Below are 18271 nucleotides of genomic sequence, written 5' to 3'. Positions count from 1 at the left end.
AGTCTTATAGCTAGACAGAGCAAAAAGATATTTAGCTCGGAAGATTCTTATCAGCCTCTTTTTATCTAAAATATTAAATATTAATATTTAAAATATTTAAAATTAAAATATTTAAAATTTCCCTAACTATTTAATGTTAAAATATTAAATGGTTAGATGAGTTTTTGTACTAGTTTTGTTTGTTTTGTTTTATCACTTTGATGTTGCATACACCATGATCCCTGTCCCATTGCACAGAGGAAGTAGAAGTAATTACCTATGTATTGGTAGAATGCAAGATTTTGACCCAGACCCTTTATCTCTAATTCTTGCCATTGTTTACATAATAAAATAGGCATTTACCAGTAGTATTTACTTTAGCTTTATAAATAGCTTTTGAAATGTTCTTTATCTTGGCATGTAAAAGTACACAGAATTTTTAAAAAATGGAACCGGTTATGATACTTGTGCATTAGCAAAAGTATGTTTAAACTGGCTATTCTTTGGGGAGGCAAGCATGCCTATTTGCATTTTGCTGCAAATAGATAGCAGAGAAATATTTTTTGGCAAGAAAGTTCTGTTATGCCTTAATCTGGAGCAGGAATTTCCCCACAATTACTACAGTGTGATTGCTTTCCTTAAAAAGCAGACAATATGAGTACATCCTGTGATACTAGCAACCAGGGGTGAAATCTACTGGTTCTGTGGGCGTGGCTTGGTGGGTATGGCTTGGTGGGGAGGTCATGTGACTGTGTGGGCGTGGCTATGTGACTGGGGGATCAAAAGACAGAAACTCACTAGCAATGTCTTGCTGGAGCAGGGTTGGACTAGATGACCTCCAGGTCGCTTCCAACCCTGGATTATCCCCTGAAGCTGCGTCTAGTGCCAGGTTTGTACCCCTTCCTTCCTTCCTTCCTTCCTTCCTTCCTTCCCTGCTTCCTTCCTTCCTTTCTTTCTTTCTCTCTCTCTCTCTCTCTCTCAAAAACGAACCCTCCCCACACACCCCATTTTTCCTCCCAGCAGGCTTTCCTGATAGCTAAACCAAAAAACGGGGGGGGGGGTCCATTTTCCCTCCCATCAGGCTTCAGGGAAGCTTTATGGAAACCTGCTGGGAGGAAAAACAGATTCCCAGTTCTCCAAACTACCTGCCACCATCGCTACCAGCTCGGGCGATCCGGTCCGAACCGGGAGCATTTCAACCCCTGCTAGCAACTATAAACTACAGTTCCATATAGGTGTTATTAGCATGTGATTGGGTTCCTTAAGAATAAGTAGCCACAGGGAACATGTATAATGATGATTGATGTCATCAGCTGCAGTTTTACTAAGAAGACCTTCCAATGTTCTTTGATTTACAAAATGCAATATTGAATTGTAAACTGTTTTGAAAAATAATCCTAGAGAATGAAAATCTCTAAATGCATGTTTCCATATAGTACGTATCTGTAAACAAACATGTTTTTGCACGTTTCCTTGTTTGATTGAAGTAGAATGAATATGCTGAAAGAGCTGTGCTTTCATGGTACTAACTGCGTATTAAAAAAAATAAATAATATTGTTTAGGTTTGTGCTTGAGCCCCTTCTGCCAAAGAAGATGCATTCTCGATCACAAGATAAGTTGGATAAAGATGACTCAGATAAAGATAAGAAAGAAAAGAAGAAAGAAAAGAGAAACAGCAAGCACCAAGAAATATTTGAGAAAGAATTGAAATCAACTGATATTCCTCTGCAGCAGTCTGAAGCAGTAATACTTTCAGAAACTGTAATTATAATTTACTCATACTTTATTTAAAAAATAACTTGTGCATATCAGAATTCAATCTGTCAAAATGCTGGAAGGGGGGTTATACTCTTAAAATCTGACATCACTAAAGAGTTTGTATCATTTAGGACTGATTTGAATATCTCAAAACTTATAAATCCTTGTGAGTGCAACAGAGAGGAAGCAGAATAATTAGTATATTCGCTTGAAGAAGCCTCTTCTCTAGATCATTTAGCCAAGTGATCAGATAGCGCATCCCATGTGCTATTTGGAAAATTATGCAGCTTTATCCCCATATGTATTTTTAATCCTATACTGTGCCATCTTAAAGAGAATTCAGGGAGTGGAGATTAATCAGTATCCAATAAGTTTTTCCAGGCCTACCATAATCTTAAAATGATCATAAATTATATTCAGTCTTTAAAGGAGGTATGTTAAGCACAGTCAAAAGAATCTCCAATTATCTCTATCCATATAGGGGTGTGAGAGAACAAAAAGAAATTACTCTTACATCTAACTATCGTAAACAATTATTTTTCAGTTATACAGTTTTGTCTACTGTTTGTCTGCTGTTATCTACTGCTCCTTGTCTACTGTTTAGAGAAACCAGCACAGAATCTTTAAAAATACCAAACTGGATAATTGCTATGCTTCTTTGTGGTACAGTAGATATTTTTTACATTAATCTGGGTTTACAATTCATCATGAGATTTGGGAGTTAAATAGTAAAGGACAACAGAATAACAGAGTTGGAAGGGATCTTGGAGTTTTTAATGTATCTTCCTAATCCATGCTCTTGGGTCAGCTGGTGAGGGCCTTGTCAAATCTGGACTGGATGGCAGTGAGCGAGACGACTCTATTTGTGATGTTTCTGCAACTATTTTATTAGTGATATCTGTGCTCTGCCTAGAGGCCTTACTGAAGAAGTAGGGAAAAAATCATAAATATCAAGAAGCCCCATACCACTGCATTTAGGCTTATGCCTTATTGTTTCCAAAATTACCTGCTGGTTCATTTAAATATTGTATTGTTTAAGTTTTTTTAGTTTTCTATATGGGGGGAGAGGATAAAAGGCATGATATCTCATGCATACAATACACAAAAATAAGCAAATGAGGGGAAGTGTAATATACCATATACTCTCCATGTTTTAAATGCACAGTTGCCTCTAGATTAATACAATTATAAACATATGTATCCTTTAGGAAGATTGTCACACATTCTATGCTAGGAAAATCTCAATTTTTTTTCATGTCAATTCTAGTTTTGGGGAAAACTATAATGGATGCATTACTAGAATGTGCTCTCATCTATTCTAGGGTATCCTTCTGTATACTACTAAGAGACCAGTAGTGTGTTGCAGAAATAGGGAGCCTAAACCTTAGAGTTAACCAAGGGTAAAACTAAGTGAAATGTTGTGTTGTGTTGTATTACTCTTAATAACATAAATAACAAACATATCAACCAAACTAATGCCATTAATAAAGTGTAAGATACCTTGAGAATGTAGAAGTACCAACTCTTTCCTTTTTCCTTCTTAAAGCCTTCAGTCTTTGGGTAAAATACATTGCAAAGCCATTAGGGTAAAGAAAAGCATCATTACTCTGGTGCTTTGAGACCATTCTACTGATGGATGTCATTTGGCCAGGGAAAGGATTCCTCCTTTCTTTTGAAGAGACAGGAAATCTTCCAAAGCCAGGTTGTGGTTTAGGCACACAGTACTAGAGGGAAAGAGGAAAGTGACAGAAGTCCTGCTGTGCTATCAGAAACCTCTTCACATAGTATTGATCGTAGTCCTTAGTGTTTATTAGCGTTTTAATAGAGTCCCTTGAATTCAAGTGATTGCATGGACATCAACATGTGTTTTTCTTGACAATAGTTCTTAAATTCAAATTTTCATTATATAGCAGATTAGATAATCTAGGAAAATTTTCTCTGTTCATGCTAATTGGTATGAAAGGCTTTATTTATGTACAAGATTTATATGGTCATCCATCATAAGCAATTCTGGACAGCATACAACAACCGTAAAACCAATAAATAAAACAAATGTTGGTTACTTTATTTCTACATGCTGAAATAGAAAACAGCTGTATTACATTTACAGCTGGTGTGGATTTACATAGTTGGAGGTAGTATGATAGTTCTGAACTAGACAGTTCTAAATTAGAGAGATAAAAAATGAAATTTCCCATTTAGCCATTCAGTTTAATGGCGATCCCATTGCGAACTGGTAGTAAAGGTAAGTAGAACTCACCTTTAATAAATATAAATATATATATATATGTTTTCTGAGGTTTTCGTGGGTGTTTGTATGTAGGTCTTTGGTTATTCGGGTTTTCTCCCACGTAAAATCTCCCTTTTCTCACGAGGTCCACACAGGATGTCACCACCACACATCCACCCAGAAAGCAGACCCAAACCCACACCGATCATGAAGCATGACCAAGGACCAGAAGCCAGACCGCAGCTGCAACATTAGCCATTTCAAACCCCTCCAATCCATACATGCAGCAGACTGACACCCACTATGAAGATGTAGCACGAACACGAACACGAAGCCAAACAACAGCAATGCAGCTCACCAGCTCAAATCCCCCTGCAACTCAGACTAATCTGAGCACAACCAAGCCCCCACCCAAACAGGACACACCCCCATCCAATCAGAGCACAAAGAAAACCCCATCCAATCAGAGCACAGTCAAGCTCCCACCCAATCAGTTCAAACCCCCACTAGCAATTAAAAAGGAAGAAACAGCTGCAATCACACATTGCTCCCAGAAACACGAAGCTGAAGCCTGAAGATGACAAATGAGACTTCGTCGAAACGTTGCCAAGACACTTCCAATTTTACGCGGGAGAAAACCCGAATAACCAAAGACCTACATATATATATATATATATATATAAATAAATAAAATATAGGTGGGTACTAATTATCTTTACTACCAGTTCCACTGAACATATTTTTATATATATATAATTTTATATATAATTATAATTATATATATATATATATAAACATATATTATATATATATATATATAAACATATATATATGTTATAAACATGATAAATTGTATGCATCTTTCCCTTTACCTTCCTTTTCAAGCTACAGATGTGTGGAAATTATTCATTACCTTTATGTAGTTGTATTCACGCATATCATAGTGATGATGTATTTTTCAATAGACAGGCATTTCCTGCAGTGTTGCAGCAACTGTATTGTAAATGATTCACACACACACACACACACACACACACACACACACACACACGTGTCTGTGTGTGTGGGTGTGTAAAAGTTGTGAGACTCCTGGAGTCATTGAGAGTTGGGCAGCATACAAGTTTAATAAATTACTATTATTATTATCCAATTAAATAGTGCTTAATTTGATTTAATTCACAATAATTAAAAATGGTTACATTCAATAAAATTAATAAAGGAGCTAAAAGAAAAAAATCACAGTAAAAGCATAGTCAAAATGGCAGCTAAAATTATTATTTAAATTACATTTATATTTCTTATTTAAAAAGACCTGAATTTTTTAACAAAGGCCATTGAGGAAGCTGCCAGTCCAGTCTCTCCAGATAAGCCAGAATTTCCCTTTCCCATTTTTCTACTGACTATGGCAGCGTCAGATTGATAGAGGATAGCTGTACAATGAAAACCTAGGACACATGCAGAATGACAATGACGTAAGCATTCTGTGAAGTATCTTGAACCTAATTTTTTAAGACTTTAAATGTATCTTCCGAGGCTTTGGAGTGCACTCAGAAACAAATGGGTAACTTAGTCAAGTTTTACAGGGCTAACATGATAGTCCCTTGCTATTTTTGCTGTTGCATTCTAGAGTTATAACAGATTCAGTACTCTTGCAAGCTCCAAAGGCTAATACTCACAATATTTAGGAGTCTCAGTACAGGTACTGGTCACAGAAGCTAAAACTATTTGATAAAGTTAATATCTCTCTCTCGTGAAACATAGGTTGAGTTCCCATATTGCACATTATGTAACTTACTTGTTCAGAGTTTAACATATGATATGAATTTAATAATTATACACATTTAGAAAATTGTGATATTTTACTAAATAAACTTTGACTTAATATAAACTATGAATCAAGCTAATGATGAAAAGGGAGATCAAAGAGGTAATAATCAAATTGGCCATGAATTTGCATTTCAAAAAGTCCAAGCGTAAACACCCACCCACAAAATGCATACTATAATTTTACTGGGAAATTGAAAATAATTCTGGTATTCCAGATCTTGAACGACTTCATAAAAATCTGCTTCTTTTGATTAATTTTGTTGCAAGCAACGATTTCTCTAGCTTGAGCTTCACCAAATAAAAGTAACAGAAGAAACAGTTCCCTATTTATAGTAGCCATTTTATACTACACATTCTTCATATATTTTGCATATTTAAGTCATCATCTGACTGCTTCAACTGTTCTGATGATGCCTGTGTTTGATCAGCCTCAAGGGATTTCTACCTTGATATCTCCTGAGCTTGACATTCCACTAATTCAGCTGAAACAGCTTCTTCAGCTTCAGAGTCATCTGAATCTCAGTTCATGACAATTCTGTATTAACTGTATAGGGCAGCAATTTATTTTACAATATACTATTTTTAATACAGATATTGCTATAATTTTTTAAAACAGCTCTTCCTAAAAATATTAATCTTATGCAGATAAGATGTATTAATTATCTTGTCTGCCATTTCTCTATACCTGACAATCAGGAGGAGGGGGATACACATATAATCAAAGAGCAAATCTTTTTTTCTCAATTTTCTTCTCCAGAGGATGAGAGATAGTTGTTGATTCTAACAGTTTGCAGATCAATCTCTTCTATTAGAAAGCATGGTTTAAAATTTTTAAAAACCGCTTAATTGTATTTAAGTATCTACTGAAATTATTTAGCTTGAGAAGTGTGCAAGCAAATAACTCTATTTAACTACCACTTGTGGTGGATTGCATCTTTTCTGCTGAAAAAGATTGGAGTTTTAAGTATATAATTTATGGTATAAAAACAGTTATAGTGGCTTTCTATATTTTATTGAAAAATAATCGCAAAAGACCTGCATAAGCATAGATATTTAGGGACAGTAGATGTACAGGAAGATGTTCTGAAATGGAATTTGGAAGCAAGGGGGATAAATACTTCCTGAAAGTGATAACGCTGCTTTCTGAGTGCTCCCAGTTCAACATATCTTTGGCTTTCAGTAACAGGGGAAAAAATGCAGTATCACTGTTTTACCCTAAGAAACATGATAAATTATAAGTGCATTTCCACTGTATATCAGTCGCTATCTAACTCTTATTAGCTCTATAGTTTCCCTAACAGGCTAAGACAGATAATTCAGTACAACCGGTATGATGTTCCAACAATAACTAAAAATACTAGTCAAGAGTATGTGGTTTAGTGGCCTGAATGAGAAAACTCAACATTAAGATGTTGATGATTGCAGCATAAAGATTAGAATCATTATAGAAATATTTTTCATCCTCATCTATCTTTTAATCTGTTAGTTGTAAGGAACATTTTATTATCCCAAAAAAACTAGAGAAAAATCTATCACTTTATCTTTGGAAAAGGACACACCAAGGTCCTTTTATTAATGCTATTTTATTAATTTGACTGAATAATGCTGCCTTGAGAGAAAAACTTCTTTTCTTATCATTATGAAATTATGATGTACATATTGGAACACACTTATCACAATATTGACAGCTCATAAATTCATGTTTTCTCTCTTATATCCAACAGCTATGCTCTAAGATCAAATTAGTTTTTATTGTATTTCTTGGCAAATGTAGTATGTAATTTGGCCTACTAGATATTACTGAATTACAACTCTTATCAACCATCATGACCAGTAGTAAGTGATGCTAAGAACTATAGTTTAACAATATGTTGTGGACCACTGTTTTTTTCATTTTTAGGGTAAAATATACTTCAAATTGGTCTAACATTCTCTTTTTCTTCCCAATCAGATCAGCCCATTGAGACCACAAAGACCAAAGAGCCAAGTTATTAATGTTATGGGAAGTGAAAAACGATTATCTGTTTCCCCGTTGCCACCTCCTCAAAGTATTCCTCCACCAATCACTCCAAGAACCAAGCTTTCTTTCACTTTACAGCCCAGTAAGTCTAAAATATTTTATGTCTAGATGTATTATTTTAATAAACAAATGTATAGAATATTTCCATCAGGGGCACACTCATATTGACCTTGGGTTGAAAAGAAATAATTGCATCGTGCATCTGCTTTGAGAGATGCCACAACTGTCTCCCTGTTCCTACTTAATATCTACACGAAGCCTCCGGGAATGGTCATCTATTTGCATAAGATTATGTATCATCATATTGTATATCTCTGCCCAGGCCATGCTGCCAAAGTCCTTTCCCATTGCCTAGAGGCTGTGTAGTTCTGGATGGGAAAGAAGCTTCAGCTGAATCCTACCAAGACTGGGGGGCTATGAGTTTTAGCACCCTAAATCTAGAGACCTTTTACTGTTAATTCTGCCTGGATAACATTTCCCTATTTACAGCTGGTATGCAATTTGGAAGTCTTTCCAGGTTCATGGCTGGGAAGCAAATGGCAGCTGTAGCCAGGAGGTATTTTGCATAAATCCTTCTTATGTGCCAGGTTTAACCATTCCTAGTTTGGGTGTTACCACTCACAGTCATTCATGTTTTAAATACTTCACAGTTGTATTGTTGCAATGCACTTTCATAGGGCTACCCTTGAAAAGCTTTTGGAACTTCACTTTCACTACCTTCAAAAATTCAGCAGGGCATGAAGTTGGGGTGCACCATATATACCCATGTAAAAGTAAAGGTAAAGGTTTCCCTTTTAGAATCGTGTCCGACTCTAGGGGGCGCTGTTCATCTCTGTTTCTTAGCCAAAGGAGCCAGCATTTCCATTGTCATGTGACCAGCATGACTGTATGCTAAGGCACGTGGATCACTGTTACCTTCCCACTGAAGTGGTACCTATTTATCTACTCACATTTGCATGTTTTCAAACTGCTAGGTGGGCAAGTAAATGGGAGCTCACCTCGTCACGTTGGACACGGGTCTCGAACCTGGTCTGTCAGCTTTCCAGCTGACAAGCTCATTGTCTTTACCTGCTGAGTCATGGCGCCCTCTCCACCTACGTATCACCACAGCTAAGAGAATTTTTTTTGTGGGCAATTTGAAGTGCTGGTTGTGATCTCTAAAGCCACACATGGCATGATTACTCACATCTCCAGTAGCTTTATCTCATTCCACTATATCTGTCAGGGTGGGTATGCTCTGGCTCCCTCTTGTGAAGCAAACTTGCTTGGAGAAACTTTCTGTCAGGGCACTTGTCCTATACACTTGCCAATACCTGTACAATTAGCACAGGGGCCCCCCAAGGCTGTGTGCTCTCCCCACTTCTCTTCTCTCTGTATACCAATGACTGCATCTCCAATGATCCATCTGTTAAGCTACTGAAGTTCGCAGATGACACAACAGTGATTGGTCTCATTCGAGACAATGACGAATCCGCATATAAATGAGAGGTCGAACGACTAAACAACCAAAACAATCTGGAACTGAACACACTCAAAACCGTAGAAATGGTGGTAGACTTTAGGAGAAACCCCTCCACACTTCCACCTCTCACAATACTAGACAACACAGTATCAACAGTAGAAACCTTCAAATTTCTAGGTTCTATCATATTGCAAGATCTAAAATGGACAGCTAACATCAAAAACATCATCAAAAAAGGACAACAAAGAATGTTCTTTCTGCGCCAACTCAGTAAGCTCAAACTGCCCAAGGAGCTGCTGATTCAGTTCTACAGAGGAAATATTGAGTCTGTCATTTGCACCTCTATAACGGTCTGGTTCGGTTCTGCAACCCAACAAGAAAGACACAAACTTCAGAGGATAATTAGAACTGCAGAAAAAATAATTGCTACCAACCTGCCTTCCATTGAGGACCTGTATACTGCACGAATCAAGAAGAGGGCCGTGAAAATATTTACAGACCCCTCGCATCCTGGACATAAATTGTTTCAACTCCTACCCTCAAAACGATGCTATAGAGCACTGCACACTAGAACAACTAGACACAAGAACAGTTTTTTCCCGAAGGCCATCACTCCGCTAAACAAATAATTCCATCAACACTGTCAAACTATTTACTGAATCTGCACTACTATTAATCGTCTCATAGTTCCCATCACCAATCTCTTTCCACTTATGACTGTATGACTATAACTTGTTGCTGGCAATCCTTATGATTTATATTGATATATTGACCATCAGTTGTGTTGTAAATGATGGACCTTGATGAATGTATCTTTTCTTTTATGTACACTGAGAGCATATGCACCAAGACAAATTCCTTGTGTATCCAATCACACTTGGCCAATAAAATTCTATTCTATTCTATTCTATTCTATTCTATTCTATTCTATTCTATTCTATGAAACAGTTTCACCTTGAGATTTAGATGGCCTTGAATATTTGGCTATTCTTCCAGGCACTGTGGTAGGGATGTTAGTGGAGACCTTTATGTGTGTTTGGTTTTTATGCTTTACAGAATTGTTAAGGGTAGCCTTGTTTGCTTGTTTTTTGGTTACCTGCCCAAGTTTCTTGATTAACACATGTTGCTATATATACAGTATTTGCTTAATATAAATCAATAAATAAACACTTATTAGAGAGGAAGTAAATAATATATGGGAAAGAGGGTCTATGGCAGGTTCCTGATCCATTCAATTGTTATCTAAAAAAGGGCAGGTAATTTGTAGCCCAAGAACCTCATTTTAGGTAGCCTTATTTCATGCAAATGGAAGGAGCTTAAATAGAGAAATAGAAGGAATGGGGGGAAAGTCCTTTCCAAGTGATCAGTTTTGACTTTTAACAAGGAAAAAAGTGAGAATAGCAAAAATAAGCACAGGAACTAAGTCAGGAAATCTTCAGTTGGTGATCACTTCTGACAGAGCAATCTGTTCCCTGGAAGGCAGCTCAGTAGAGAAGATGGAGGGGGCTGGGAGGAGGAGAGGGAAATGGAAGAGTCTGGAAAAAAGGAAGTGATTGTAGCAAAACTTACAGTAGAAATAGGTAGGTAAAATAGTTTTTGTCCACTTTTTCCTGGCACTAGCCATTACCAGGATTTGACCATTAAAAATTACTTGTGTAGAAATACAGATTTCCTAACAGAAATTAGGGAAGATAAAATGACCACTGTAAAGCAGTAAAACAAGTTCTTAATTTAGTAATTAGTATATACAATTTCTTAAAGAAGTTAACATTTGCTAAATAGATTGACAGTCTGTTGAAATATTAAAGAGTATGATTCCTTTTTACTAAACAGACGCACCAACAATCATAATTCTAAACTGTTTGATGAGATATAAAGGATGCATCTTAATATCGGTATACTTTTTTATCTAAAGACTTCTGAATTCTTTACTTCACTTATAGTTTGTTTTTGCTCCTTTTCTGATAGGGAGATTTACAATTTCTCTTGTACCCAATAAGGGTTCTATTCTTTTATTAATAAGCAAGAACAAAGGAGCTAAGTCATGGCAGTCTCATTACTGAGCTACATGAACACAAAAAAACAGGCCCAGTTGCAAGGATTATTTTGACCGTGTGAAAAGTTGCAATGTCCCAAAAGAAAGAAAATTAAAGAATAAAATATGTGTCAGGAAGATTAGAAAGTTAGTTTTAAAATTGCCCCATTTGGGGAAAAAACAATAGAGTATATTGCCTTGGGCCAGCTGGAGATTGTGTGGCAAGAGTATATGGAACTCAATTCCAAGCTGGCTGAAACTATAAAAGTCACTGTTGCCTTATTCAGTATTGCAGAGCAGTCTACAATTTCCAGAATCCCCTGGCAGCACAGACCAAGCTGAGATAAATTGTTTGCTTATTAGATATGGAATCCACTTCTAGGTACCCTTGGAACTAGTTAGGTGCAGTTTCCTCATCTGATGACTGAGATTTCATCTCTTTAATGGGCTGTCTACTTCTCACAATCAGTTCCTGTCTTTTAATACTGCAGAAAGGCAGTTGTCTGCAAGTGTAAAGCTTTAAAAGGTTTGAGATAGATGTATTTCACATGCATGAAGCTAAAGTCTGATGGGCTGTTTCTCGATGGTGCAGGTTCCCAACATAAATTCAGGAAGTTTATTTTTACTACTTTTCTGAGGTAGAAAATAAAAATGAAATAGTAGTCAGGTGAAAGACATTTTTTCCCTTTAACTACATATACCTGATCCCCTTTCCAAAGAGTTCATGGCAGTGTATGTGATTCTTTCCTATCCCTGTTTCTTCCTTCTAACTACCTTGTGAGGTACAATAGGCTAAAAGACTATTGTAATCTAATTTGAAGTTGGATCTGTAACATCTCTAGGGCCTCATTTACAAGAACCTGTAACGCACATTTCATATTGTATGTACAGAATGTTGCCTTATTTGGAATTAAAGATTTTAACAAACTTCTGTCAATTTTTTAAAAAGCCCAAAAAGAATATATCTACAATGATATTGCAATCTATTCATTGTTCCTCATGATACCTGAAGCTGTGCAATACAAGTAGTTCTTGACTTACAAGAGTTTGTTTAGCGATTATTCAAAGTTACAACGTCACTGAAAAAAGTGACTCATGACTGTTTTTCATGCTTATAATTGTTACAGCATCCCCATGCTCATATGATCAAAATTTAGCCACTTGGCAACTGACTCATACTTACGATGGTTGCAGTGTCCCGGATCATATGATCACCCTTTGCAGCCTTCTGACAAACAAAGTCAATGGAGAAACTGGATTTCCATAATACCCATATTACTAACTTAACAACTGCAGTGATTCACTTACAACTGTCGCAAGAAAGGTTGTAAAATGGAGCAAAACTCACTTATCAACTGATTCGCTTAGGGCTCAGTTTTGGTTGTGAAACAAAGACCACTCATAGCTATTTACCTCATGTAACATTACAGTCATTTTCTAACATTTTAGTAAAATTATATAGTTACAAAGTTACAAGTTCTTTAAATTGTTTGTGGGAAGAGTCCTTTTAAATTGTGTTTATCCTAGGGGAAAAAATTAAAATACTGAATCATTTATAATCAGTGACTAAGGAATAATAGGTAAAAAAGTATAAGAGATGGTTTACTATTCTTTCCTCATAATAGTATTTATAACAATACTATGTAAAAGCGTTTGTAGACCACTTCTCATACATCATCCAAGATTTAATCATTGATATTGTAAATTAATATCTAGAAATTCCCATCTCAGATGATGCATTTTTGTTATTGAAGGATCGTTTGCAGTATGGATGCTCCTAATTTTTCCACCTGATGAGATACAGATATTAACCATCTCTGTCAAAGAAGGAGCAATGGGACACAACTTCAACTTTGATTAAGAATGGTTTGTTGGAAAGGGAGCAAAGATTAGTAATGGCTAACTCTACAGTATCAAATATCTTTTAAGAAAAGCTGATTAGTCTCCCAGCTTTATGATCATTCAGCAGGAGTCTTGACATTTCTGGTTATTATGGATGTGATAAAGCAACCATAACATTACAAGTGCACTGTTTATTTCTGTTGAATTTAACCTTGAATTTATGTATGAAGAAGCCTTTCAACTTCGCATCTTTCTGGCACCCACCAAATTATAGTGCTTACACATTATAATACTTGTCACAATCAAGGACATATATTATAATTTCTAATGTGTTCTGAGCAAAAATAGAGATCAACTTGATTAGCAATTACATATTACGAGAAAAAGACTCTTTATGCTGTTGGATGTTTCTTGTTGCTACTCTCTCATTTTTCAAATAAGAGATATTGGGAGAAATTTGTGAAACTAAAAAAAGTGTTTTCTTATTTCATAATATAGATTAGCTGTGAATGTGAATAATCCGTTGCATTAACTGCATCCTTATTTTCAGATTCAGAACTAAATGGCATGAATAATTTGGAAATGATGGACATTCCTCCACCATTACCTCTGAAAGGCGGCCTGGCAGATTATGGAAATGTCATGGAGAGCCATGAATCTATTAGCACTGCCACTTCCCCCCCTGTACCTCAAAGGGTAAGTACCGTTGCTAGAAGTAAGTCTACATAGTATTTATTGGCTTGGTGAAATATTACTTTTATAGGGTAATACACAGAAACAAATTAAAGATCAATCTTAAGGCCAGCAATTTGATCGCATATTTTGTTTTTGGAACATGCAATTTTGTCAAAATAATTGAGTGAAAATATTGCTGTTTGTAATTAGAAGCTATTCATTATATTCTGACACATAGGCACAGTTAACATTTTTTTCCATGTTAGACCAAAGCATGCAAACAAGCTGAATTGTCAGCCTCAAAATATTTTGATGGTAAAATTATTACATTTGACAGATAATAAAACATGATAAATATGGGTAATATCAGTATACTAATATAGTGGAGAACAGGGTATATGGGTGTTCCCTATGTCCATTTGTCAACAAAATAGAGCTTGTAGAACTGCTGTTATCCATCTTTCTTTCCTCCTGAAGCTTCCAGACTGCCTGAAAATATTGTGAGATGATTTGTGGCAACGTAAGGAAATGCCATCTGGAAACAATTGCGAGGAAAATTATTTCACAATACAAAATCCAGAGTGCCTCCATTAATTTAGCTTCTGGAAAGAGACTTGGCACCCAAAACATTCACTTCCCTTCCTTCTAGCAGGAGAAAGGAGAGAGAAAGGCTTCTGTTCTTCCAGTTCCACAAATCTACAGAGACTTGAGAGCTGACAACAAATGACCAACTTCTCCTGCTTCTTCTTTCCAGGGAGGGAAGTTGATTTTTTTAGCTAAGATAACAAGCACCCAGAAGGCCTACTTCCCCTTCAGATTCTGCTGTAACTCAGCTCAGCAAAAGAAATGGGAGAAATGGCATTTTGACCCTATGGGAGTGTCAGAGAGTAGGTCAGGAACCATTATTTAAACAAACAAGGGATTTTATTGTGGATACTGTGATATGTATGCTAATAAAGTAGTGCAATCTAATATTATATTTATTTATTCAATTTTCCCATCACAAACCAATGACTTTGGGAGGCAAACAAGCATCGAAGAAGAATCTTTGGGTTTTTTTTAATAGGTTTTTAAATAAGGGTTTTTAATGGGGGGGAGGGGATTGACGGGTAGGGGGAGAAGCCCGTCAGGGAGGGTATGTCCAGTCCTGGTGCGTGCTCACGGCACTATTCCATCTGGTCCGGAGACAGGGGGGGAGGGGGATGTTCAGAGCGTAGAGTGTTATTCCATCTGTACGGTAAGTGGGAGAGGCAGATATGGTGGAGGCAAGGGGCCGTATCGTTCTTTGGGAGCACGTGCTCGATGTTTAAAAGCAATCACGTGCTCCGGCCCCTCAGTCCTTACCTGTTCCCCGGATGGCCAAGACCCTCAGAGCTTGGGTCTTCGGCTGATGCTGTGCAATGCCCGGTCCGTGGCTAATAAGGCTCCCTTGATTTGTGACCTTATCCAGAGGGAGTCCGCGGACTTTACGGGCATTATGGAGACCTGATTGGGCACAGAGGGGGGTGTACCCCTGGTTGAACTGTGCCCTCCGGGTTTCCGTGCATTCCATCAGCCAAGGGCCCAAGGTAGGGGTGGGGGGGTGGCGGTTGTGATTAAAGAAAGCCTAGAGCCGAGGGAGTCCACTGTGCCTCAGATAGCTGGTTGTGAATCCCTCCTTGTGAAGTGGGGCCATAGGAATCAGATGGGTCTGTTGATCACATACCTGGCTCCTTGCTGCGTGACTACAGCCCTACCTGAGCTACTGGAGGTGCTTGCCGGGGTGGCAGTTGAGATTCCCAGACTTTTGGTCATGGGGGATTTCAACTTGCCATCAGCCGGCTTGTCATCAACGGTGGCTCAGGAGTTCCAGGCTTCCATGATGGCCACGGACCTGATTCAAGTAATTGATGGCCCTACACACACGGGGGGGAGGCACACTAGATCTGATTTTTATCTCTGGACAGTGGATTAATGATCTGGAATTAGGAGATTTAGTGACAGAACCGGTGTCATAGTCAGACCATTTTCTCCTTCGCCTGGACTTTCGGACCGCCGCTCATCACCACAGGGAGATGGAGCCAATGCGTTGGTTCCGTCCCAGATGCCTGATGGATCCTGATAGGTTCCTGATGGAGCTTGGGCCATTTCCTGAGGATCTTGCCCACGGCACGACTGAAGAACTAGTTCCGGCCTGGGAACGGGCCGTGGCTGGGGCTTTGGACCGTGTCGTGCCTTTGCGGCCTCTGACCCGGCGTAGATCTCAATTGGCTCCTTGGTTTTCCGAGGAGCTGAGGGAGATGAAATGCCGGAGAAGACGCCTAGAGAGCACCTGGAGGTCTAGCCGTTCTGAGGCTGATCGGACACTAGTGAGATCTTTTACTAAGACCTACCTAGTGGCAACGAGGGAGGCGAAATGTTCTTACGTTTCCACCCTCATTGCATCGGCAGATAACCGCCCGGCCGCCCTGTTTCGGGTGACCCGTTCCCTCCTCCATCAGGAGGGACGGGATGACCCCTTACAGGGACGTGCTGAGGAGTTTAACGGTTATCTATACGATAAAATCGTTCAGCTTCGGGATAGTCTGGACCAAAATTGCGATGATCCAAGTGGGATGACGGAGACGCGTCTTGTTGAGGTTGTTTGGGATGAGTTTGATTCTGTGGCTCTCGAGGACGTGGACAGGTTGCTGGGGAGGTTACATGCAACTACATGTTTACTGGACCCGTGTCCCTCCTGGTTAGTACTGGCTACACAGGAAGTGACACGAGGCTGGCTCTGGGGAATTATAAATGCTTCATTGGCGGAAGGGGTTTTCCCCGCTGCCTTGAAAGAGGCGGTGGTGAGACCCCTCCTCAAGAAGCCTTCCCTGGATCCAGCTATTTTGGGGAATTACCGTCCAGTCTCCAACCTTCGCTTTGTGGCGAAGGTTGTAGAGAGTGTGGTTGCATGGCAGCTTCCCCAGTACCTGGATGAAGCTGTCTATCTAGACCCATTCCAGTCCGGCTTCTGGCCCGGTCATAGTACGGAGACAGCTTTGGTCGCGTTGGTGGATGACCTCTGGAGGGCCAGGGATAGGGGTTGTTCCTCAGCCCTGGTCCTATTAGATCTCTCAGCGGCTTTCGATACCATCGACCATGGTATCTTGCTGCACCAGTTGGGGAGTTTGGGAGTGGGAGGCACCGTTTATCGGTGGTTCTCCTCCTATCTCTCCGACCAGTCGCAGACGGTGTTGACAGGGGGGCAGAGATCGACCGCAAGGTGCCTTACTTGTGGGGTGCCTCAGGGGTCGATTCTCTCGCCCCTTCTGTTCAACATCTACATGAAGCCGCTGGGTGAGGTCACTAGTGGTTTCGGGGTGAGTTACCATCTGTATGCTGATGACACGCAGCTGTACTTTTCCACCCCGGACCACCCCAACGAAGCTGTCGAAGTGCCGTACGGGTCTGGATGGGGAGAAACAGACTCAAGCTCAATCCCTCCAAGACAGAGTGGCTGTGGATGCCGGCACCCCGGTACAGCCAGCTGCAGCCGCAGCTGATTGTTGGAGGCGAGTTATTGGCCCCAATGGAAAGGGTGCACAACTTGGGTGTCCTCTTGGATGGGCGGCTGTCATTTGACGATCATTTGGCGGCCGTCTCCAGGAGGGCCTTTCACCAAGTACGCTTGGTTCGCCAGTTGCGCCCCTTCCTTGACCGGGATGCCTTATGCACGGTCACTCATGCTCTTGTCACTTCCCGTTTGGATTATTGCAATGCTCTCTACATGGGGCTGCCCTTGAAGTGCACGCGGAGGCTGCAGCTAGTCCAGAACAAGCTGCGTGGGTAATAGTAACACCAATCCTGCGCAGTCTGCACTGGCTTCCTGTGGTCTTTCGGGTGCGCTTCAAGATTTTGGTTACCACCTTTAAAGCGGTCCATGGCTTAGGGCCCGGGTACTTACGGGACCGCCTGCTGTTACCTTATGTCTCCCACCGACCCGTACGCTCACACAGAGAGGGCCTTCTCAGGGTGCCGTCCGCCAAACAATGTCGGCTGGCGGCCCCCACGGGTAGGGCCTTCTCTGTCGAAGCTCCTACACTTTGGAACGAACTTCCCCCTGGTTTACGTCAAGTGCCTGATCTTCGGACTTTTCACCGCGAGCTGAAAACACACCTATTTATTCAAGCGGGACTGGCTTAAAAGTTTTACTAATTTTTAATTGGGGCTATTTATAAATTTTAGGATTTTTAAATTGTTTTAAATCTTAGCCATTCCTGTAATATGCTTGGTTTTAGTTCTGTTTTAATGTTTATATTGTGAGTTTTTTACTATTTGGCTGTACACCGCCCTGAGTCCTTCGGGAGAAGGGCGGTATAAAAATCTAATAAAATAAAATAAATAATAAAATAAATAAATTTAAAAAATCCAACACCTAGAAATAGCAGCCAATCTATCTGTATCAACCTAACCAGGAAACAGGT

The 18271-nt window shown here is 39.3% G+C and overlaps 1 protein-coding gene across 6 annotated transcripts in view; it reads left to right on the top strand.

Moving 5' to 3' along the window:
- DOCK1 (dedicator of cytokinesis 1) overlaps positions 1-18271 on the top strand; it is a 513270-nt gene that overhangs the window by 472135 nt on the left and 22864 nt on the right. For all 6 annotated transcript variants that reach the window (XM_058189019.1, XM_058189020.1, XM_058189022.1 and 3 more), the window contains 3 exons: positions 1543-1741; positions 7747-7897; positions 13705-13850. In XM_058189019.1, the coding sequence (XP_058045002.1) occupies positions 1543-1741; positions 7747-7897; positions 13705-13850 (496 nt within the window). The remainder of the gene's footprint in view (positions 1-1542; positions 1742-7746; positions 7898-13704; positions 13851-18271) is intronic.

The sequence above is a fragment of the Ahaetulla prasina genome, chromosome 6, assembly GCF_028640845.1.
Source record: "Ahaetulla prasina isolate Xishuangbanna chromosome 6, ASM2864084v1, whole genome shotgun sequence".
NCBI classification, from domain to species: domain Eukaryota; kingdom Metazoa; phylum Chordata; class Lepidosauria; order Squamata; family Colubridae; genus Ahaetulla; species Ahaetulla prasina.
This window is presented reverse-complemented; position numbering and strand designations above follow the sequence as displayed.